This window comes from Erinaceus europaeus, chromosome 21, assembly GCF_950295315.1.
Source record: "Erinaceus europaeus chromosome 21, mEriEur2.1, whole genome shotgun sequence".
Taxonomy (NCBI): Eukaryota; Metazoa; Chordata; class Mammalia; order Eulipotyphla; family Erinaceidae; genus Erinaceus; species Erinaceus europaeus.
In genome coordinates, this window is record NC_080182.1 from 429,354 (window position 1) to 453,158 (window position 23,805).

The window sequence follows — 23,805 nt, forward strand, 5'->3', positions numbered from 1 at the left end:
AAAGAACATCTTAGTAGGTATTGCAGGAAAGTGGAAACTAGTCTCACTGAGGAATATTGACTAATCATGCGCCACAAGCCCTTTGTTTTCTTGCACAGAGCTAAATAGCCCTACTGTTCTTTCAGATAAGGGGATCAGAAGCTTGCTATTCTTGTTCGTATGGACACAGCACTGTAGATTTAAATATCCCCTATTGAAAGATTCTGGCTTATGCCCAAGTATTTGCAAATGCAGGCAATACTATCACTTGACTAGTTTTACACACCTGTCATTGCATCAGAAACAGTTACATTTAGGGAGTCGGGCTGTAGCGCAGCGGGTTAAGCGCAGGTGGCGCAAAGCGCAAGGACCGGCATAAGGATCCCGGTTCGAACCCGGGCTCCCCACCTGCAGGGGAGTTGCTTCACAAGCGGTGAAGCAGGTCTGCAGGTGTCTATCTTTCTCTCCTCCTCTCTGTCTTCCCCTCCTCTCTCCATGTCTCTCTGTCCTATCCAACAACAACAACAATAAAACAACAAGGGCAACATAAGGGACTAAATAAATAAAATAAATATTTAAAAAAAAAAGAAAAGAAAAGAAACAGTTACATTTATAGGGTAAAATTCAGAAGCTTGGTTGAGATAGTAGAGGCTGAGTGTGTGTGTGTGTGTGTGTGTGTGTGTGTGTGTGTGTGTGTGTGTGTGTTTTCCTCTATTTTACTTTTAGGGCTAAGTGAAATGTCATGTTAATGTATATTGCCAAGACATATTTCATGGGGGTGATAATACTTGGTACCACCTGGTCCTGCAAGATAGACTTTAGATTACTTAATATTCACATGCCTTTATTCTCACAACCACTTTCATGCTCCAGAGTTACGTTGTATCTCTCCCTGGCACCTGTTCTTGTGTTAAGAGAGTGATTTTATTTGCTTGTGTTGTAGTTATAAGAACCTAAAAAAGCTGGGGAGACAGCATAATGGTTATGCAAAAGCCTTTCAAGCCTAAGGCACCACCATAAACCAGAACTGGGCAGTGTTCTGGAAAAAAAAAAAAAGGCAGTTATCAGGGAGATGTCATTTGCAGTCTGACTTAATCTTGGCATTTGGACAGTATCGCAATAGTGCAGAGTCTGGATTCAAAACAAATTTATTAATGCCATCTGTGTTCACTCATGGAAGCCTGTGACAAAGCAGACACACAAGTTTTCCAAGTCTACTCAGATGTTCCGTACTATATTTAATTTATGACACCTGAGTATTTTGCTCATTAATTAAAATTGTTTTTTTAAAAAAAACAGCAAAACTGGGAATTGGGTGGTAGTGCAGCAGGTTAAGCACACGTAGCGCGAAAAGCAAGGACTGGCGTAAGGATCCCAGTTTGAGCCCCCAGCTCCCCAGCTGCAGGGTTGTTGCCTCACAAGCAGTGAGGCAGGTCTGCAGGTGTCTGTCTTTCCCCCTCTTTGTCTTCCTCTCCTCTCTCCAACAATAACAACAACCATAAAAAAAGGGGGCAACAAAAGGGATGGAGAGAGATTGGGAAGACAGAGAAGGGGTTGAGAGGGGTACAGTTCATACAATTCCCATCGCCAATGTGCCATACCCCGTCTATGTTCCTGCTTTCTGAAATATCAAGGCTAAAATTATTTCAAAACTTACAACTTACCTAATCACCCTTCCTTCCTCTGCTTAATGATCACCAAAGGAGAGCCAAGTTAGAAGTTTTACTCTAGAATCTGAATTGTTTGCCATGTTAGATTGAGCAAGGCAGCTTCAAATAATCATTTGCCTTATTTCTTCAAATTTACCTGGTATTGAAATCTATGGAATGCTTATGAATACCTATGACAGCAATTTTTCATGATAGAAAGAATTGGGGGGCTTCTGGTGAGAGGTCACAGGCAGGGTGACAAGAAATTGTGCACATGTGCCAAAAACTGTACTCTAATTCTACCAATCTAACTCTACCAATGAAGGGGGGAAAAAAGAATGAGGTTAAAAATGGGAGGGGCCAGGTGGTGGCACACCTGGTTGAGTGCACATGTTACAATGAGCAAGGACCCAGGTTCGAGCCCCCAGTCCCCACCTGCAGGGGGAATGCTCTGCAAGTGGTGAAGCCGTGTTGCAGGTGTCTCTCTGTCACCTTCTTCCCTCTTGATTTCTGGTGTCTGTATCCAGTAAGTAAAATAAAGATAATTTTTAAAAAATGCTATTGGGAAATATTAGAGGAAAATATATGTTTTTTGAATAGACATCAAGAAATATTCCTCCAACCAGCATTTTTAGCTAAGGTCCACAGTGAAGTTTATGTATTATTGGAAATTCTACTTTTTTTTTCTTTATTTTTTTTTAATTTTTTTATATTTATTTATTTTCCCTTTTGTTGCCCTTGTTGTTTTTTATTGTTGTTGTAGTTATTATTGTTATTGATATCGTCATTGTTGGATAAGACAGAGAGAAATGGAGAGAGGAGGGGGAGAGAGAGAGACACCTGCAGACCTGCTTCACCGCCTGTAAAATGACCTCCCTGCAGGTGGGGAGCCGGGAGCTTGAACTGGAATCCTTATGCCAGTCTTTGAGCTTTGCACCACCTGGGCTTAACCCGCTGCACTACCACCCACTCCCTATTTGGTTTTGGTTTTGGTTTTTTTTTTATAGCACCAGGGTTATCACTGGGGGCTTAGTGCGGATACTATGAATCTACTGCTCACGACGCCATTTTTTTCTTCTAATTTTTATTAGATAGAACACAGAGAGAGGACGGGGAGATAGAGAGGGGATGAGAACGAGAGAGACATCTGCAGACATGCTTCACATCTAGTGAAGCGTCTCCCCTGCAGGTGGGGGGTGGAGGGTGCACCCGAGTCCTTGTGCTTGGTAATATGTCCTCTTAATCGGGTGCACCAGGATTCTACCTTTTTTTTTTTTAATCTTTATTGGATAGAGACAGTTAGAAACCAAGAGGGAAGGTGGAGATAGAGAGGAAAGCTTTCCCCTGCAGATGGAGGAGACTGGGGCTCGAACCTGGGTCATTGTGTACAGTAACATGTATGACTCAACCAGGTGTGCCACCACCTGCCCCACACTGTATTCTGCTTCTTATATTCTTGAGGTTGATTGTCAGATTAGTAGGATTCTTCTTTTACTTATTTGTACCTATAAAAATCAGAAATAAGGGAGTCCAGCGGTAGTGCAGCGGGTTAAGCGCAGGTGGTACGAAGCACAAGGACCGGCGTAAGGATCCTGGTTCGAGCCCCCGGCTCCCCACCTGCAGGGGAGTCGCTTCACAAGTGGTGAAGCAGGTCTGCAGGTGTCTTTCTCTCCCTCTGTCTGTCTTCCCCTTCTCTCTCCATTTCTCTCTGTCTTATCTAACAATGACAACATCAATAACAACAATAATAATAACCACAACAATAAAAAAACAACAAGGGCAACAAAAAGGAAAATAAATAAATAAATTTTAAAAACTCAGAAATAAGCTGTTAGGAAAAAAAAAAATGAAACAGTGAAGCCTACAGAAACAATTCTACATTAGGGTTTAGGAACGTGCATACATGAGGCCCAGAAGCCCCAGATTTCTGCCAGAAAGTGGTGTACTCTAGTATTAGTGGTGTACTAATACTCTAGTAGTATTCTACTGCCCTTACGAATATAGGAATATGCAGAAATAAACAAGCACATAGGGAGAGGATCTGGGCAGTAGGCACACCTAGCAGAGCATCCCCATGTGCAGAGACCCGTCTGCAGGGGCAAGCTTCTCGAGCAGCAAAGCAGCCTTGCAGGTGTTTCTCTCCCTCTCTGTCTTCCCCTTGTTTCTCAGTTTCTCTCTGTCTATATCCAAAAATGAAAAAAAGGGGGGGGGTAGTCACAGGGAGCAGAGAACTTATCTTGTAGGCACTGAGCTCCAGCAGTAATGCTGGTGGCAATAAAAACAGACAAACCAAAAAAAAAAAAAAAAAGCAAAGTAATAATACAAAATTTCAGAACTCAGATATGGCTTTACACTTTGTCAACTTGGACATTTTTTTTAAAACAGGACTATCAAGTAGAATAATGCATTTAGCTCATCTCATTCACCAAACTTCCTGAGCTGACCTAAGTGACCTTTAAATGCTCAGCACACTTCTATCAGCTAACAGTTAGTTACAGTCATCTTCCAACACGGAGGCTGCTTTGCAGTGAAGTGCTGTCTGCCTCAGCTAGCTCATTAATTATTACCTGAAAACCAGTCTGTAGCAATTTCACTGAATGGGAGTTGTAACACACAGCCACCACCATGTATGCACCATATCTTACCAGCCTGGGGAACCATAAGAATTAAAAAATCTGGGCTGCCTGCTCCCCGTGAACATGTAAAGTCACCTTCAACATGTTCTACTGTCGTATAAGTCAAAAGTTAAACAATTGTAAGTCAGGGACAATCTCTCCGTGAAGGGACCAGGGGATGTTTTCTCATTAGAATGTAACAAGTACATCCATTGGGAGGTCCTTGTCCTAAAGAGAGTGTTCGAAGAATGGGCAGAAAAGTATATTCTGGGAGTCGGGCGGTAGTGCGGCAGGTTAAGCGCACATGGTGCAAAGCTCAAGAATCGGCGTAAGGATCCTGGTTCAAGCCCCCGGCTCCCCACCTGCAGGGTGTTCGCTTCACAAGCGGTGAAGCAGGTCTGCGGGTGTCTATCTTTCTCTCCCCCTCTCTGTCTTCCCCTCCTCTCTCCATTTCTCTCCTGTCCAACAACGATGATATCAATAACAAAAATAACTACAACAATAAAACAACAAGAGCAACAAAAGGGAATAAATAAATAAATATTTTTAAAAGAAGTTTTAAAATCAAGTTTATTCCACTAGATTTGAAGGGACCCAAAGTACAAGGATTGATTTTAAAAACAATCACATTAGTTGTTTTTTTTTTTAACCAATGAACCATTGTATTATATAGGTTTCAGTTGTGCATCATTCAAGACAAACATGTGTCTCCTTTGTCCTGATTTAAAACCTAACTTCCTACCATCCCCTTCCTCCTTTTGCTTCTGCTAACCACTAATCAGCCTTAGAGTCAGAAAGTTTACCATTGCTCTGTCTCTGCCACAGATGAGTGAGGTCGTGCAGTGTTTGTCTCTTTCCATTTGGCTGATTTAACTTAGCATATATCCTCTCGATCCACCCTGTTATTGTAACTGGTAGAATTTCATCTTTCTTTATCCTTTTGTCAGTCAATGGGCATTTAGGTTGTTTCCAGTTCTTGGCTACTATAAATACTGATGGAAGTGCATATATCTTCCCAAAATAGCTTTTGTATTTTTGGTGTAAATATTCAGAAGAGAGATAGCTGGACAATTTGGAATTCCAGTTTTTTAATTTATTTCCTCCTTTCTTTTTTTTAAAAAAATTTATATTTATTTATTTATTTATTGGATAGAGACCATGAGAAATTGAGAGGAAGGGGAGATAGAGAGACACCTGTAGCCCTGCCTCACCGCTCTTGAAGCTTTCCCCCTGCAGGTGGGGACCAGGGGCTTGAGCCTGGGTTCTTGCACACTGACTGTAACATGCGCTCAAAAAGGTGTGCCACCACCTGGCCCCTTCTTCCTTCCTTCCTTCCTTCCTTCCTTCCTTCCTTCCTTCCTTCCTCCCTTCCTTCCTCCCATCCTCCCTCCACCCCTTCTTCCCTTCCTCCCTTCCTCCCTTTTTCTTCCTTCCTTCCTTCCTTCCTTCCTTCCTTCCTTCCTTCCTTCCTTCCTTCCTTCCTTCCATCCTCCCTCCATCCCTTCTTCCCTTCCTCCCTTTTTCTTCCTTCCTTTCTCTCTTCCTTCCTTTCTCTCTTTCTTTCTTTCTCTCTTTCAGGAGTTAATGGTTTGCAGTGCAGTTGTTGGCACATGGGTAAAATTTCTCATCTCACCAAGATGTGTGTCTGCAAAATACTCCCACCCCCTAAAGTAGGTCCATTGTCATGTACCAGGACCTGAAACCCCCATTTCTCCCACCCTCACCCTTTTCTCCTTCCCCAGAGTCTTTTGCTTTGGTATAATACATCATACTAGACCAAGTTTTATTTTATGTTCCTTTTTTTTCCCTTTTGTTGCCCTTGTTTTTATTGTTGTTGTAGTTATTGCTGTTGTTGAATAGGACAGAGAGAAATCGAAAGTGAAGGGGAAGACAGAGAGGGGGAGAGAAAGATAGACACCTGCAGACCTGCTTCACCACCTGTGAAGCGACTCCCCTGCAGGTGGGGAGCCGGGGGCTCAAACTGGGATCCTTACGCCGGTCCCTGCGCTTTGCGCCACGTGCGCTTAACCCACTGCGCTACCGCCCGACCCCCGGATTCATTTCTTTTTAATGTGACTTCCTTTAAAGAGATTTAGATTCAGTAATAAGCTTATGTTGCAAGGGGTGGAGAAAATTGTTTGGCTCTTTAGCTCATAGATAATATAAATAATCAGCCTGAGGATTTGAGGAAAAATGAGAGAAGCAATTTTGTCTAATGTATTTGTTATCTGATTACAGGATGGCTTCTAAAGACCAATTTAATGTGTCCCAGATGGTTGAAGGATTTTTTCTCTCCCTTCTAGCCATAGGGAAATCATATATATGTATCTAAGATTGGCATAGAGAAAGCATTCTTGTGATTCACATTCTAAATCAGCTTAAGGTGTTCATTCCACCACCAGCTTGGGTGTGAACAAAACCACTCATTTAGAACCGCTTCCTTCTTCCCTTTCCTTCCCTCTCCCCCTGTGAAATCAATTTTTACTATTTCTAAACATTTTATTTACCTTGCTATTGGATAGAAACAGAGAAATTGAGAGTGAAAGGAGAGATAGGGAGAAAGAGAGACACCTGCAGCACTGCTTCACTACGCATAAAACTTCCCCCACAGGTGAGGACTGGGGGCTTGACCTCAGGTCCTTGCACACTGTAACATACATACTCAGCCAGGTGCACCATCACCTGGCCCTTATTTTTACCATTTATTTTTAAAGAATTTTAAGTGTTTTGTAAGAGCATGCACATTAGATTTCTGGAGTTATGGTTTACCACACAAAAGAAGTAGGGGATGGGTGGGGGGCAGATTATAGGTCCTGGAAAAGGATGACAGAGGACCTAGTGGGGGGTTGTATTGTGATGTAGAAAGCTGAGAAATGTTATGCATGTACAATCTATTGTAGTTACTGTCAAATGTAAAACATTAATCCCCCAATAAAGGGAAAAAAAGTAGGGGATGCCCCACTAGATACAGGAAATTGTTCCTTCACATCTACAGATACAATGCTGAGAGGAAAAGGAATTTAGATAACAGAAATCAAGAGAATCTGTTGGGGTCTCTGCCTCTCATTTGCAACCTACAGATTTGTTTGTAAGAGGACAGGCGTTTTCTTTTAAGTTGTTCCTGTTTTTATTACTTAATTGGAAGTGGAAACACATCACAAAACATCTCACGCACACTGTGCTGCCTCCCTCTGTTGCTTCCCCTGTATGGTTGGCTGTTTATTTAAGAGTCCTCAAATACACAAAGCACCATCAGAGTTTTACTTGTGCAAGGGGTCTCAACCTTTCATATCCAGTTGTAGTGATTCAAGTACAACCCTCTGGGTTTGATCCTTGGCCAAAATAAGACCCCTTCTCTCTAACGTTGCTTCTTAATGTTCTCCATCCTTTTGTTTGTTTGTTTGTTTTTATCTCTGCTTGCCTGGGTGTGTCCCTTCTTTCCATCTTTCTTCTAGGACTGCTTCAGCACTATTTCTCCTTCCCATCTCCTCCTAGTCCACAGAGCTAAGGCATCTCTTTCCTCTGAACCTGGCGCCCTTTTCCCCTCTTGGCCACTGTTATTTGAGCTGTTCCAGACATTGCAACACACCACTCACATTTTTCCTTTCTACGTCTTCATAGTTCAAAGTTTCCCTTAAATACTCTTCAAGTAGTCCTGAGTCACAGTAACTGCCAGCTAGCTCCTAGGCATCCTGCCTCCTCCCTGCTGATACCCTCATGCCAGTCCTTGTGCTTTGCACCTCCTGCGCTTAACCCTCTGCTCTACTGCCCAACTCCCTTCCTCCTAATACCCATGCCCTCCTCTTTCTACATTATCTTTAAATAAATCACAGACATCAGATTATTTTCTTTCTAAATATTTTTTATTTCACTGGGGGTATTAATGGTTTATAGTAAATATAATTATGGGTTGGTTCATGTGTAAATTTCTCAGTTCTCTGCAAAACACAATCATCCCCAGGCTAGGTTCTCCTCCACCACCATCACGCATCAGGACCTGAACCACCACCACCACCCCCAGTCCTTTACCAAATCCAGTCCAAGATTTGCTTTGTGTTTCTCCTTCTGTTGTTATTTTTCAACTTTTATCTATGAGTGGGATCACCCCATATTCATCCTTCTCTTTCTGGCTTACCGCACTTACCATGATTCCTTAAAGTTCCATCCAGATGAGATGAAGAAGGTGGATTCATTATTCTTAATGTCTGAGTATTGTGTATATAGATCATTCCATTGTAATCACTGTAATCATTCCACAACTGTTTTTATATATTTATTTATTTTCCCTTTTGTTGCCCTTGTTTTTTTTATTGTTGTTGTTACTCATGTTGTTGTTGTTGGATAGGACAGAGAGAAATGGAGAGAGGAGGGGAAGACAGAGAGGGGGCGAGGATAGACACCTGCAGACCTGCTTCACCACCTGTGAAGCGACTCCCTTACAGGTGGGGAGCCGGGGGCTCGAACCGGGATCCTTACGCCGGTCCTTTAGCTTCGCGCGCATGTGCGCTTAACCTGCTGCACTACCACCTGGCCCCCTAGACCACAACTTGCTCAGCCACTCATCTGTTGTTGGACACCTGGGTTGCTTCCAGGTTTGGGCTATTACAGATTGTGCTGCCAAGAACATATGTGTACACAGATCTTTTTGGACGGGTGTGTTGGGTTCCTTAGGATCTATCCCCAGGAGAGGAATTGCAGGGTCATATGGTAGGTCCATTTCTAGCCTTCTGAGAGTTCTCCAGGCTGCTCTCCACAGAGGTTGGACCCATTGACATTCCCACCAGCAGTGCAGGAGGGCTCCTTTGACCCCATACCCTCTCCAGCATTTGCTGCTGTTACTTTTTTTTTTTTAAATATTTATTTATTTATTTATTTATTTATTCCCTTTTGTTGCCCTGGTTGTGCTGTTACTTTTTCTGATGTGTGACATTCTCACAGGAGTGAAGTGGTATCTCACTGTTGTCTTTATTTGCATTTCTCTGACAATCAGAGACTTGAACTTTTTTTTTTCCTTCTTCATATGTCTATTGGCCTTTTGAATCTTTTCCTTAGTGAATACTCTGTTCATATCTTCTCCCCACTTTTGGATGGGGTTTCTTGGTGTTTTTTTTTTCCTGCTGAGTTTGGTGACCTCTTTATATATTTTGGTTATTAGCCTTTTGTCTGATGTAAAGATCTTCTCCCATTCAGTGAGGGGTTTCTTTGTTTGGATGGTGGTTTCTTTTGCTGTGCAGCTTTTCAATTTGATGTATTACCATTGGTTTATTTTTCTTTTAGTCTTCCTCACAATTGCATTTGTATCCTTGAAAATGCCCATAAAATTTAGATGGAAAAGGGTTCTGCCAATATTTTCCTCTAAGGATTTGATAGTTTCCAGTCTAACATCCAAGTCTTTGATCCATCTCGAGTTTACTTTTGTGTGGTGAAATGTAGTGGTTCATTTACGTTCTTCTGCACGTTTCAACCCACTTTTCCCAACGCAATTTGTTAGAGATTTTCCTTTCTCCATTTAATAGTTGGGGCCCCTTTGTCAAAAATTTGATGTCCATAGATGTGGGGGCTATAAATATTTTAGTACATGTCTCAACAATGACTCATTTAAAACTGTAGCCACAATACCATTAGGACACCTAAACTGACTTAATATCATTATAAGCCTAGTAAATACTTGAATGTTTCCTAATTATTAACACTTTAACAACATTCAATTCAATTAAGATCCAAATAAAGTCTAAAAATTGCTGTTGGTTCGTGAGTCTTTGTAAATCCATAAGCTCCCTCCTTTGCTCTCTCTGTTTTATTCTTACTATAATTTAGTTGTTGGAGAAACTGGATTACTTGTCTTTTTTAAAAAATATTTATTTATTTATTTATTGACTAGAGACAGAGTACTTGAAAGGGAAGGGAGTAATAAGGAGAGAGATGCCTACATTACTGTTCCACTGCTTGTGAAGCTTTCCTCTGGCTGGGGACTAGGGACTTGAACACAGGTTTTTGTGCGCTGTGATGTATATACTCAATTAGGTGTGCTACCATTTGCCCTGGGTAAGTTGTTTTATAGATTTATCCCAATCGGGATGCTACTGGCTATTTCTCTGAAATATCTCTGAATAGGTTCTGTGAATCTTATCACTTTAATTCCTGGGACTTTAGCTAGAAGATCATGCTCTACCCATAATTTCTGGGGTTTTAGGCTTTACTTAACTATTTGATATAATTACTTGTTTTTATTGGGGAAGTAATGTTTTATATTTGACAGTAAGTAAATAGTTTGTACATGTATAACATTTCCCAGTTTTCCATATAACAGTACAACCCCCACTAGGTCCCCTGTCACCCTTTTTGGACCTGTATTCTCTCCACCCCCCCCCCCACCCATCCCAGAGTTTTTTACTTTGGTGCGACACGCCAATCCCAGTTCAGGTTCTACTTGTGTTTTCTCTTCTGATCTTGTTTTTCAGCTTCTGCCAGAGAGTGAGATCATCCCATATTCATCCTTCTGTTTCTGACTTATTTCACATAACATGATTTTTTTCAAGCTCCATCCAAGATCGGCTGAAAACGGTGAAATCACCATTTTTAATAGCTGAGTAGTATTCCATTGTGTATATATATATATATACCACAACTTGCTCAGCCACTCATCTGTTGTTGGACACCTGGGTTGCTTCCAGGTTTGGGATATTACAGATTGTGCTGCTAAGAACATATGTGTACACAGATCTTTTTGGATGGGTGTGTTGGGCTCCTTAGGATCTATCCCCAGGAGGGGAATTGCAGGATCATAGGGTAGGTCCATTTCTAGCCTTCTGAGAGTTCTCCAGACTGTTCTCCACAGAGGTTGGACCCATTGACATTCCCACCAGCAGTGCAGGAGGGTTCCTTTGACCCCACACCCTCTCCAGCATTTGCTGCTGTTACCTTTTCTGATGGATGACATTCTCACAAGAGTGAAGTAATATCTCATTGTTGTCTTTATTTGCATTTCTCTGACAATCAGAGACTTGGAGCATTTTTTCATGTGTTCCTCAGCCTTTTGGATCTCTTCTGTGGTGAAAATTCTGTCCAAGTCCTCCCCCGATATTTGGATGGGGTTATTTGTTTTCTTGTGGTTGAGTTTGGCAAGCTCTTTATATATTCTGGTTATTAGCCTCTTGTCTGATGTATGACATGTAAAGATCTTCTCCCATTCTGTGAGGGGTCTCTTGGTTTGGGTAGTGGTTTCTTTTGCTATGAAGAAGCTTTTTAATTTGATGTATTCCATAGGTTTATACTTGCCTTAGTCTTCTTTGTAGTTGGATTCATTTCATTGAAGATGACTTTAAAATGTATGCGGAAAAGAGTTCTGCCAATATTCTCCTCTAAGTATCTGATAGTTTCTGGTCTAACATCCAAGTCCTTGATCCACTTGGAATTTACTTTTGTATTTGGTGAAATACAGTAGTTCAGTTTCATTCTTTTGCATGTTTCAACCCAATTTTTCCATCACTACTTGCTGAAGAGATTCCCCATTTAATAGTCTGGGCGCCTTTGTCAAAGATTAGATGTCCACAGGTGTGGGGGCTCACTTCCAGGCTCTTAATTCTATTCCACTGGTCAGTATGTCTATTCATGTTCCAGTACCAAGCAGTTTTGATGACAATGGCCCTATAATACAATTGGAGATCTGGGAGTGTGATGCCTCCAGTTCTGTTCTTTCTTCTCAAGAGTGTTTTGGCAATTATAGGTCTTTTCTGGTTCCAGATAAACATTTGCAGCATTTGTTCTATTCTCCTAAAAAATGTGGTTGGGATCTTGATGGGGATAGCATTAAATTTGTAGATGGCTCTGGGTAGTATATTCATTTTGATGATGTTAATTCTTCCAACCCATGAACCTGGAATATCTTTCCACTTCTTTGTGTCTTTTTCAGTTTCCTTGAGTAGTGACTCATAACTTTCTGGATACAAATCTTTCACTGCTTTGGTTAGGTTTACTCCTAGATATTTTATTGCTTTTGTTGTTATAGTAAAAGGAATTGATTTCTGGATTTCAACTTCTTCTAACTTAGTATTTGCATAGAGGCATTATTTGATATAATTCTTAACATTTCCTATTGACTCGTCTTATGATTTCAAAGTTCTTGAGACTGTTTTTTTTTAGATGTTGGTAGGAGTGGGGTAAGCATCAGATGGTCTGTTTCAGATTTTTGTACAGATGTGTTTAACTTAATACGACCCAGTTATTTGTGGCTCTGTAACTGGAAAACTAGTTGAATGGAAGTTTCCCTGAGGGACTAAGCACTTAAACTTACTGGTGAAAATGAAATGCACTTATTACAAGGTGAGTGCTTTGGGAAATTGCCAAAGACTTCTGGACTATAATAAGATAAAAGTCTCCATTAATATGAAAAATTATATTTTCAAATAACTAGATCTTGAAAAATCATTAAATAATAACACAGTCTGAGCCTCATATGTGTGGACAATCCCACATAAACCATCTTCATCTGCTCCACAGTCTACGTTGGGCAAATGGTATAGACTGGCGTAAATACTGAGAGTCTTGTAATAATCACCCAATTCCAGTGCCAGGGAGTTCAGTCTTTTTCATCTCTGGTTAAGGAATAAACATATGAGGTTTCATAATGTCTTGGCCTTGTGTCAGAGGATGCAAAGTCTAAACAGGAGGAAATGCTTAGGAGGATTTCACAACCTTTCTGGCATCTTTTTTTTTAAATATTTATTCCCTTTTGTTGCCCTTGTTGTTTTATTTTTGTAGTTATTATTGTTGTTGTTCTTGATGTCGTCATTGTTGGACAGGACAGAGAGAAATGGAGAGAGGAGGGGAAGACAGAGAAGGGGAGAGAAAGATATACACCTGCAGGCCTGCTTCACGACCTGTGATGCGACTTCCTTGCAGGTGGGGAGCCGGGGGCTCGAACTGGGATCCTTACACCGGTCCTTGTGCTTTGCGCCACGTGTACTTAACCCGCTGGGCTACCGCCTAGCTCCCCCTTTCTGGCATCTTACGTGAGCTGTTGTAGGAGTTGAAATGGTATGATTGTGAGAGGTGCCATCCTGTGTTAAGGCGTGCAGCTGTTTCTTGGTGTGATTGTGAGAGGTGCCATCTTGTGTAAGGGGTGCAAGCTGTTTCTTGGCTTCTGGTCATTCTCATTTAGTAACTCCCACTGATGCAGTTCATCATTTCTCTTGGGTGATGTACAAGTTTGTATACATGTAGTATGTAATGAATCAAAGGCTTTCAACCTTTGGGTGATAATTCATTTATTTTCCCAGAGAAAAATTAGAAAAGAGTAGTGTCTTTAATGTAAAATATCAAACTGAACAATTTTTTTAATGATGTATTCTGCTTTTTTTTCCCCTTTGATATTAGGAGCTGGGAATCCAGACTGCAAAATTGCAATCGTTTTGGGAAGAACTAAAAGTACCTCAGAAAACAGGTAATAGGAAAATGACAACTGAGAAATCTCTGCAGCTAAGGAAAGTCAGTTTTTCTCTATTCTTACTTAATTTGCCTAAATTACATGACTCAGCAAAACTCATAATACTATGAAGGGTAATGTCAGATCAAATGTCACACAGTTATATTTCACAATTATTTTGCTAGAAGAAAAAGGAAACATTTTAGGGAATGTTACTGTGCATTCCTCATACTGTACATTCCTCACTGTGGAATTTCACTGTCTTAGAAAGTGTTGCTGAATCTATAGATATGTTCAGTTTATTTGTTTAATTTTTAAAATTTACGTTTGTGTGTGCGAAGCTGAGATTTTGCCCATGCACTATTTTACTACTCCAGGTCATTTTTTCACTCAGAGAGAGACAGAGACCACAGACCACAACACCAAAGTTCCCTAAACTGCTCTCATGGCAATGCAGGTGCATTGCCCAGGGAAATATCTTCCTGGCTTCTCAAACCTATTTGGATCAGACATATACAATTTTCCATCACTGTCTATAAGTAATTAAGTTATTATATTCTTTGATCAAAGGCCATAGTCTTGACACATTTAACATTTAATTGTGTATTCATTTCCAGTTACTGCTTTTGAGCAGTGGGGAGTCTTAATCAAATACCTTTCACTGATTTCCAAATCACTGCTGCTGTTCCAGATCAGAATCAGAATCTGACGGTGCTTTTTTTTTTTTCTCTTTCTTTCTTTCCACACAACTCTTATCGCAGGCATCACTGCATAGCAAGGAGAAAATGACAGCTATGACCATCCCCACCACCTTCTATCTGCTTTTTTGTTCCTTTAGCAAACTTTCCCTAACATCTATCTGTTTTTCTTCTTGACCAGATACAAACAGCATAGTATGATTCTTGTTCCTTTCGACACACCTGGAATAGAAATAATAAGGCCTTTGTCAGTCTTTGGCTACCAGGGTACGTACTTAATCAACACAGCCATGTGTGAGGTATCTTCCCAAAAATCCTTTGACCCCAACAACTGTCTTTATGGAAGTAATATGAACATCAGTGAAGTTCAAATTGGAGTGAATCAAAAAGAGAGATGATGCAGTAGTCTACCTTCTTTTGTTTGCTTTGCGCAAAGAGCAGATGCTACTCAAGTAAAAGTAATTCTGCCTTGTCAGTTTTCTCTCTGCCACCCAAAAGCATGATTTTTCTTATTTTTATTTATTTATTTATTTTATTTTTACATTACAGAATTACATGTCGACAGGGGTTTGAATCCACACCCTCCCACCACCAGAGTTCTGAATCTCCACTCTCCCCACTGCAACTCACCACAGTTCCCCTAAGGTTGTAGACAAGTGCAAGGACCTGGGTTCAAGCCCCCATTCCCCACATGCAGGGGGAAAGCTTTGCAAGTGGTGAAGCAGGGCTGCAAGTGTCTCTCTGTCTCTCTCCCTCTTTATGCCCCCATTCCTCTCAATTTCTGGCTGCTTCTATCCAGTAAATAAATAAAGACAATGAAAAAAAAACCACCTGGCATCACCACCTGCTGCCAGCTGTGGAATACACCCCCAGGTTGAGTGCAAGCTGGGCAGACCAGAATGAACCATCTCACTGGGACAAACCGTCCATGAGAACTTATGAGCACAGATAGCCCAAAAGGCGCCTGATAAATGCATGTGTAACATAGCTGGAGTGCAAATACCCTCGATTGGCCCAGCCTATGCTTGGATTTGCAAAATGACAAATTCCCCAGCACCATTCCAACTCCCTCCAACCAAGGCCAAAAGAAATAGCGTGAAGCAGGATGATGGATGAGTCATGTCTCTTCTGACAGGAAAAGGGTGTGGGGTGAGTACGAAATTATCTCCAGACCTTGGAGGGGAGGAGAGGCTGCAAAGACAGGAGTGCAAGTGTTATTTCTAGACTTAATGAAGTGCCAGTTGTATTGAGAAGCCTGCAAGCACACAGTGTACAGGCCTGGACCGGGAGCCAACAGCCCATCAGTGCCTTCTCTGCTCTTCCTCTCACACAGAGTCTCTCCCAGCAATCCTTCTGCCTCTCCCTGCACTGGTTTCTGCTATGGTGAGATAAGAAACTTGAGTAGTTAACACAGCTCACTTTTTTTTTTTTTTTTGAACCTTCAGAACCAAAGCCTCACTCTGGCATACGCAGTGCCAAGAATTGAACTCAGGACTTTGTGTTTGCAAGTCCTACACATTGCCGCTGCGCCACCTCCCAGGCTCCTCTTCTCCCCCAGGAGAACTTGTCTTTAGATGCCCATACATAAAAATATTGCAAAGTGGCAATAGTAGTAAAACAATAATGAAGTCGAAGTAGTCAGCTCAGAGCCATGGAGTCCAGTTTCCCCTTGTTACAACTTTGTAACTTCAGAAAATAAACCAGAGAAGTTGGGGTGGGATGATTTCTAGAGTCTCTTCTCACTTGAATAACCAGTTGGTGAGGGTTTTGTTGTTGTTGTCTTTGTTAAGCCATGGGGTTGAGTGAGGTAGGGTGGGAGAGGGGTTCAGGACACAGGTCTGCCTAGGAATGCCTGTGACATATGAAACATTCATTCATCCATTCATCCATCCATTCATTCAGTTTTCTCTTGCCCTTCCTTTTTCTACATGCTACTACAGAGTACAATAATCACGCTTGCTTTGACAGCACCTATACTAAAATTGGAATAATACTGAGAGGATTAGCATGGCCCCTGCTCAAGGATGAGATGCAAATTCATGCAGCGTTCCATATTTTAAAAAAAAAAGAAAGAAAGAATGGGGAGTCGGCAGTAGCGCAGCAAGTTAAACGCAGGTGGCACGGCACAAAGCACACGGACTGGCGTAAGGATCCCGGTTCAAGCCCCCGACTCCCAACCTACAGGGAAGTCGCTTCACAAGTGGTGAAGCAGGTCTGCAGGTGTCTGTCTTTCTCTCCTCTCTGTCTTCCCCTCCTCTCTCCATTTCTCTCTGTCCTATGCAACAATGATGACAACAATAGTAACTACAACAACAAAACAACAAGGGCAACAAAAGAGAATAAATAAATAAATATTTAAAATAAAGAAAGAAAATACAATAGTCAAATCTGTAGACAACAGGCAACTTTGTGTGTGCTGTCTCCTCTCTTCCACTGGAACAACCACCCCCTGACTGTTGCTGAGGAGTTATTCTGATGCAGTCTCCGCCCCCAGGTTTTACTACGCCCCCCGCGAAACCCTAGCATTGCCCCCTTCAACCAATCCTGGCCTTATACGTCACCCCTGGTTGTCGCCCAATAAAAAGCCCCCTCACCCCCCCCCTCTCTGGGCTCTCAGCTCTCCCTCTCTGAGGTCTCGCTCCCTGCTCCCCCCCCCCCCCCCCCCCGTGGTCGGCCATTGCTGGCTGGCTCCACGTGGTCCGAACCAAACCCCCCCCATCCTATAATAAAGATTTGTGTACCCCTTTGCTCTGGACATCCGCTCTCTTCTCCGCGGTGCAGCCCGACACCAGACCACCACAACAACACCTGACTCTCTTCTGGGCAGCCACCTCCTCCCATTCTGTGTATGTAGCTAGGGCTAGAATGGTCTCCTCACCTGTTCCAGGTGGTGGGCACATGACCAGGCTTGGCAGGTGGCATATTCCATTCTACAGGAGGCGTTTCAACCTGATATTCTTTGTAGATTAGTTAGGTGTGACTTTTTTTTTTTTTTTTGACATGGGGGAGATGAGGAAGGGAAGGGATCAACTTACATTTGTAGTCTCTGTTTTGTAGACAACCTACACGGAGGACATTTTGAGATCCACTTTAATCAAGTACGAGTTCCTGCTGCCAACTTAATACTAGGTGAGATGAGTCTGGGGGAGGAACAAAACTTCCTGATATTGTGTATTCTTAATACTGTCCGGGGAGGAAATCTGGAAAAGTGATGGTGTCTGCTGTCATTCAGAAGCTCTCCTTTCTCACTCCATAGAGATGAGGAAAAGATCCTCACCTTATGGATTTCTTACACGGAACAGTTAGGCTTTACTTAACTGCTGGCTGAGGTTTTACATATCGTGTCAGTTGATACAAAAATTAGGCGGTTGAGAGCGATGTACCTTCCCCTCAGTTGTGAACTTCAAGCTGCTGCCTACCTTAAAAGGCTTCGGCACTTTCTGAAGTCCCGAGCCATAGAAACATTAAAGTACAAGCAAAGGTGAGCGTGAGCAACACAAGCTTGGTGTGACTTCATCCTCAGAACACATCCCCAGTGGCCACTCTCAGGAAGGTTTCCTTCCCTCCCCCCATCCACTCAGCACACCGCAGGTTCCTTCCAAGTACTGAGGTTACAGTGTGTCCCATTTCCTCTTCCTCTGCTCCTCTCACTCCCTCTCCACCCCACTGGTCTCCAGCATCCTTGCCCCTTCTTCTAGGCTACAAACACCCCCCCACACACAGAGAGACACACAGTGTAGGAGGTACTTTTGAAACTGCAGCACCAATAAGTTAGGCATTGTAGGTTCTCAAGCGACAGCTCTTAAACCAGTGTTTGCTCACCCAGTAGAAGGCACATGTTACCAGGCACAAGGAGCTGGGTTCAAGCTCCACTTTGAAAGAGGGAAGCTTCACAAATGGCAGAGCAGTGCTGCAGGTCTCTCTCTCTCTCTCTCTTTCAGCCTCTTACCCCCTACCAAAGAGTGCATTAAAGGATGGGAGGAAGGGAAAAATGGCCACAGAGAACAGTGGAGCCATACAGCCACCAAATCCCAGCAGCATCTAAGTGGTTCATGATGGTTAAAAACACAGAGACATTGAAAGTTCCACACGTGGACACCAACGAACATATCTATGCCCTCTCCCTCCTGCCTACCCCAGCAGAATACCATTGGTTATGACAACAAATTGTTTTTTTCCTCAGAGTTTTTGTAGACAATGACAGAGGTGGGATGTGGCCATTTTCCAGTGCTCTGTCTCTCTTGCAGGTGAGGGCAGGGGCTTTGAGATTGCCCAGGGCCGCCTCGGGCCCGGCAGGATCCACCACTGCATGAAGCTAGTCGGTTTGGCAGAAAGGGCCTTGGAGATCATGTGCGAACGATCAACACAACGGGTGGCTTTCAAGAAGAAGCTGTATGAACATGTAAGGCCGGTACTAGTTATCTCTACTCACTAAGGTCCACAGGCTACACCAGCCTCAGACATACGCATCACTACTAGGCCAGAGAGGGCCATATAAGAACAGGCCAACTCTTTTTACTGTAGTTTATCTCCGTCTGTATTTCAGTCTTTGTCAGATGAGAGATGTTTATCTGTGTGTGATATTAAATAACTGCTAAGTGCTTCGGCACCTCAGCAGTGTGGGGACAATTCTGCAGAGTCCTCTGACAACTCCCGCTATCTCAAGAACCTGGGATGTTGGCTTTCTCTGTGGGTGGGAGAGGTCTGTTGAAGGAAGATGGATTTGCCTTGGCCTTTGGCCTTCTGGAAGGAAGTCACACAGTTGCCACAGAGACATAGGAAAACAGCCTAAAACTCAGTGAAAGGAGACCCGAAAATAAAGTGGACAGCTTCAGGTGGATATGAGTTCTCTGTCTGAGGAGAAACCAAACAGGAAGAAGATCAGAATTTGGTGAGTGGATCACAGTCTTTAAAATTCTCCTTAGGGAGTCAAGCAGTAGCGCATCGAGTTAAGTGCATGTGGTGTGAAGCGCAAGGACTGGCGCAAGGATCCCAGTTCGAGCCCCCGGCTCCCCACCTGCGGGAGAGTCGCTTCACAAGCAGCGAAGCAGGTCTGCAGGTGTCTGTCTTTCTCTTCCCCTCCTCTCTCCATTTCTCTCTGTCCTACCCAACAACGATGACATCAATAACAACAACCAGTAATAACTACAACAAAAAACAAGGACAACAAAAGGGAAGGTAAATATATATAGAAAGAAATAAAATACTTTAAAGAAAAATTCTCCTTGATAGGAGCCAGGTGGTGGCACACACTTAACCACACATGAGAAGCCAGGTCCATTCCCCTAGTCCGCAACTGTCGGTGAAACTTCACAAGTAGTGGAGCCATGCTGCATGCATGAAGTGTATGTATGTGTGTGTCTCTCTCCCTCTCTGTCTCTCACTTTCTATCAAAAAGAAGAAATGGGAAAAATGGCCAACTGACATGGTGGAGTCATGATATCAAGTGCTAGCAATAACCCTGGTGAAAAACAAACAAAAACCTCACCTATAATTTGTCTACTGTTTAAAGAGCAGAATATAGTTAGTTACATGCAGTCAATATAACAAAAAAAAAATCAGGAATTGTTTATTAAGAGGGAAAAGTTAACATTTTAGATTTGGAAAACGTTCTTTTTTAAATAATATACTCAAATAGCATTCCTCCCTACACTCCTCACACACATACACAATGCCCTTCTAACTTCAAAGAAAACAGGGAAATTTGACTTAAATATCAAATACTTGTGACTGCTGGCTTTACTATTAGGATTGGGTTAAACTATGGTGATAGATTTGTGTTTGCTGTACATGCGTATTTTAATTCATTGACCTCCTTGTAAAGCATACAAGAAAGTGACTGTCTTGTACAACTCTGCCATATACATGTATTTGATTTTTGTCATAGCCATGGCTTCACCACTTTGGCGGACTTTTTCAGATAGAGTGAGAGGCGGGAGTAGAAAGGACAGCACAGCACCACATCTGGGGGGTGGAAGGGAGACAGCCCCGCCCCACTGCTCACTTCTCCCCGACTGGGAAGCACGTCCTCACACGCGGTGCTGTGTGTTGTGTGTGCCCTCTACCAGGGCGTTGTGCGCACCACTGCTTTTCCCTCTTGCTTTTCATGTGAAGAGGCTCTGAAGCTAATTTGATAGTCTTCTCTGATCGGTCTGCTTGTCTTCATCTTGCTTATTAAATACATAAAGTATATCTTAAAATAAAAGAAAAAATCCTACATGTTATGCTATCATTTTGGGAGAGATTGTTCAGTACTGTTAGGATCTAGTTGAACATTCTTCCTATGTGAAACAGAGCCTGGCTTTGGTCCCTGCTAGTATCTATGATTTTAGCAAAGGAGAAGGCAAAAGTGTAGCTGTTGGCAGCTGGTGGTAGAGTCGCTCAGTGAGTAGAACAAGTGGCTTGTAGGTGTGGCCCCCAGGTTCAATCTCCACACTGTATATGCCAGAGCAGAGCAGGGCTCTGACTTCTTCCTCACTCTTGCATAAAATAGATCAATCTCTTTTTAAAGTTTTATTATCTTTATTTATTTACTGGGTAGAGACGGCCAGAAATGGAAAGGGAAAGAGGAGGTAAGAGCGAGAGATAAACAGAGAGACAACTACAGCCCTGCTTTACCACTCACGAAGTCATCCCCCTGAAGGTGGGGACCAGGGGCTTGAACCTGGGTCCTTGTGCATGGTAACATGTGCTCTTAACCAGGTGCACTACCCCCTTGCCCCTAAAGAAGATAAATCTTAAATGACAAGGTTTACACAGTGCTTGGGCGTGGTGGGAGGAGCAGAAAGTGAGAGCGTTGGCGGGCTGTGAAATAAAGCTCCATGCAGCTGTCGGAGCTGGAGCCCAGGAGTGCCCGTGGTCTCAGTGACCACTTCTCATTCTGCTTTTCTTTTTCCTTTCCTTTCCTTTCTTCCTTTCTTACTTACCTACTTTTTTTTTTTTTTTTTTTTTGCCTCCATGGTTATCGCTGGGTCTTGGTGCCTGCACTACAAATCCACTGCTCCTAGAGGTTATTTTTTCCCCTTTTGTTGCCCTTGTTTATTGCTGCTGTTGTTTGTATTATCACTGTTATTGCTGTCATTGGACAGAACAGAGATAAATAGATAAAAGAGCGGAAGACAGAGAGGGGGAGAGAAACATAAGATACCTGCAGACCTGCTTCACCACCTGTGAAGCAACCCAACCCCCCCACCCCACGCCCACAAGTGGGGAGCCAGGGGCTCAAACTGGGATCCTTATGCTGGTCCTTGTGCGTCACGCCATTTGCACTTCATCCACTGTGCCACCGCCTGGCACCCTTTTTTACCCCCCCAGTTCAGCTCTGGCTTATGATGGTGCAGGGATTGAACCTGAGACTACGGAGTCTTAGTCATGAGAGTCTGTTTGTATAACCTTTGTGCTGTCTACCCCCACCCCTCATACTGCTTTTCTTAATGAAGCGCAGGGGATCAAACCCATCATGCATCTGCGATACTACTAATCCTCCTTCCTGGTGCCCCGTCTTTTCTTAGTTTATGTTTTTAGAGGAGGAGGGAGAGACAAAGACAGAGAGCCGCCAAGCATGCCCTGCCATCTGTGTAAGTCCACATGACTGTCTTTGGTGCTGCTACGTGGGGTCAAGGACGGAATGCAGGGTCTCACGTGGGACAGGTAGGCACTCCACCTGCAGACTGCCATCCATCCCTCAAAGCAGGGAAACAGGAAGATATGGAAGGGCTGACGGGCTGGGAGCTGGTCACACAAAAGCCTCTTGCTTCACACGCCACGCTTCCTTGCTGTTCTGGAGGGAAGTCCCCGTCCCCTCCTGCTTTTCCAAGTCAGCACATTCAGCCAGACAAGCCTGGGCTTTTCAAAATGATGCCTCTCTTCATTGGAAGCTTCTTGCATTTGGCTCGAAGGAAATGATCTGGCAGAAGCCAAAGCGATGTGTGAGCATGTCATAAATAAAAACCAGGGCCAGCTTCTCCTTCTCCTCCTCCTTGTTTTTTTCTTTTCCTTTTTCAATTTGTACAAGTGACATTCCATTTCCCTGACTTTTGAGACTTCTTCCAGCTGCCCTCTCAGGTCTGCTGGGAACAAAAGTAAAAGTTCTAGATGGAAGTGATTTCATAAAATCAATCTGGCAACTTCTTAGCACTCTGCTTCCACCCACCTAACTGCTTTTCAGTGAAATGGTATAATCCCAGCTGGGAACACTTTCCTCTGTTCTAAAGCTAAGAAACCTGGGCACTCTGCGCTTGAAGTTACCTCCACCCACTCTGACAGCCATCAAAGAGACACACTCCCACCAGCTGGGGCTGGTTTGAGCTTGCTGATTCAGGTTCAGTCTCTGAGACAAGGCTAGAGACAGACTACCAGCCACACACGTGATTGAAAATATTGTCCTTCTGTCCCCTCTCTTTATTTTTTTTAAGTAAAAAGAAATCGATGGAATTTTATTTGAATAACACATTTTTACTTAGCCCAGTATGTTCAAACTGTTTTCAATGTGGAAACAACACAAGGAGGAGAGTAGTTGTGAAGGACATTGAGCTCCCTGACCCCTTGGGGCTCTTGGGTGGGGGTGGGGAGTGATGTTATCACATGCACAGGAGGTGACAAGCAGTCATTAGCACAGAGGTACAGGATGGAGGTGAGTGATTGAGTCCAAAGGGAGGCAGGGGGTGTCCTGCCTCAGTGCTGTCACAGCTCTGGCTTATGGTAGTGCAGGGGATTGAACCTAGGACTTTGGAGCCTCAGGCATGAGAGTCTCTCTGCATAGCCATTATGCTACCTCCCCCCGCTTTTTTTCTTCATATTTGTGTATTTATTATTTTTTTATGAGAAAGAGGGAGTGACCAGAGCACTCTTGCATTCTGGCACATGTTGGGCCTCAGTCATGCGTGTTCTAACACTGAGCTATCTCCCGCAGCAGAGGCGACCACCTGGAAACAGTCTGTTTTGCAGACAGAGTAGTTCCAAGTCTCAGACTGGGCAGTGGTCTGTGGGTGTAGAGATTCGTAGCAATTACCGTTTCAGGGTTCAGGATTCTGAGAAAATGAGAAGTATCATGTTTCCAGAATAGGACAGAGAACACATTCTAAGAACAATTAAGAATTTCCCATGTAGTCTGGGAGGTGGCGCAGTGGATAAAGCATCGGACACTCAAGCATGAGGTTCTGAGTTCAATTCCAGGCAGCACATGTACCAGAGTGATATCTGGCTCTTTCTCTCTCCTCCTATGTTTCTCATTAATAAATAAAAAAATATTAAAATAAATAAATAAAAATAAAAACAAGGGCAACAAAAGGGAAAATAATTAATTTAAAAAAAAAAGAATTTCCCATTAGGGAAATGTAGAAACAGGCTGGGGGTTAGGGTTGCCAATGTCCATGTCCAGGGGAGAAACAATTATAGAAGCCAGACCTTCCACCCTCTGCACACCATAAAGAGATTTGGTC

At 43.0% G+C, this 23,805-nt stretch overlaps 1 protein-coding gene and 1 non-coding gene across 2 annotated transcripts in view; both read left to right on the plus strand.

Annotated features, from left to right (window-relative positions):
• Positions 1-23,805, plus strand: part of ACAD11 (acyl-CoA dehydrogenase family member 11) — an 88,745-nt gene that overhangs the window by 57,889 nt on the left and 7,051 nt on the right. Inside the window, exons 14-17 of the mRNA XM_007537586.3 lie at positions 13,619-13,685; positions 14,547-14,632; positions 17,423-17,494; positions 18,613-18,767. Of these exons, the coding sequence (XP_007537648.3) occupies positions 13,619-13,685; positions 14,547-14,632; positions 17,423-17,494; positions 18,613-18,767 (380 nt within the window). The remainder of the gene's footprint in view (positions 1-13,618; positions 13,686-14,546; positions 14,633-17,422; positions 17,495-18,612; positions 18,768-23,805) is intronic.
• LOC132535369 (U6 spliceosomal RNA) lies at positions 16,322-16,424 on the plus strand. Its single transcript, XR_009547151.1, has one exon. It is a non-coding gene; the product is annotated as a U6 spliceosomal RNA (small nuclear RNA).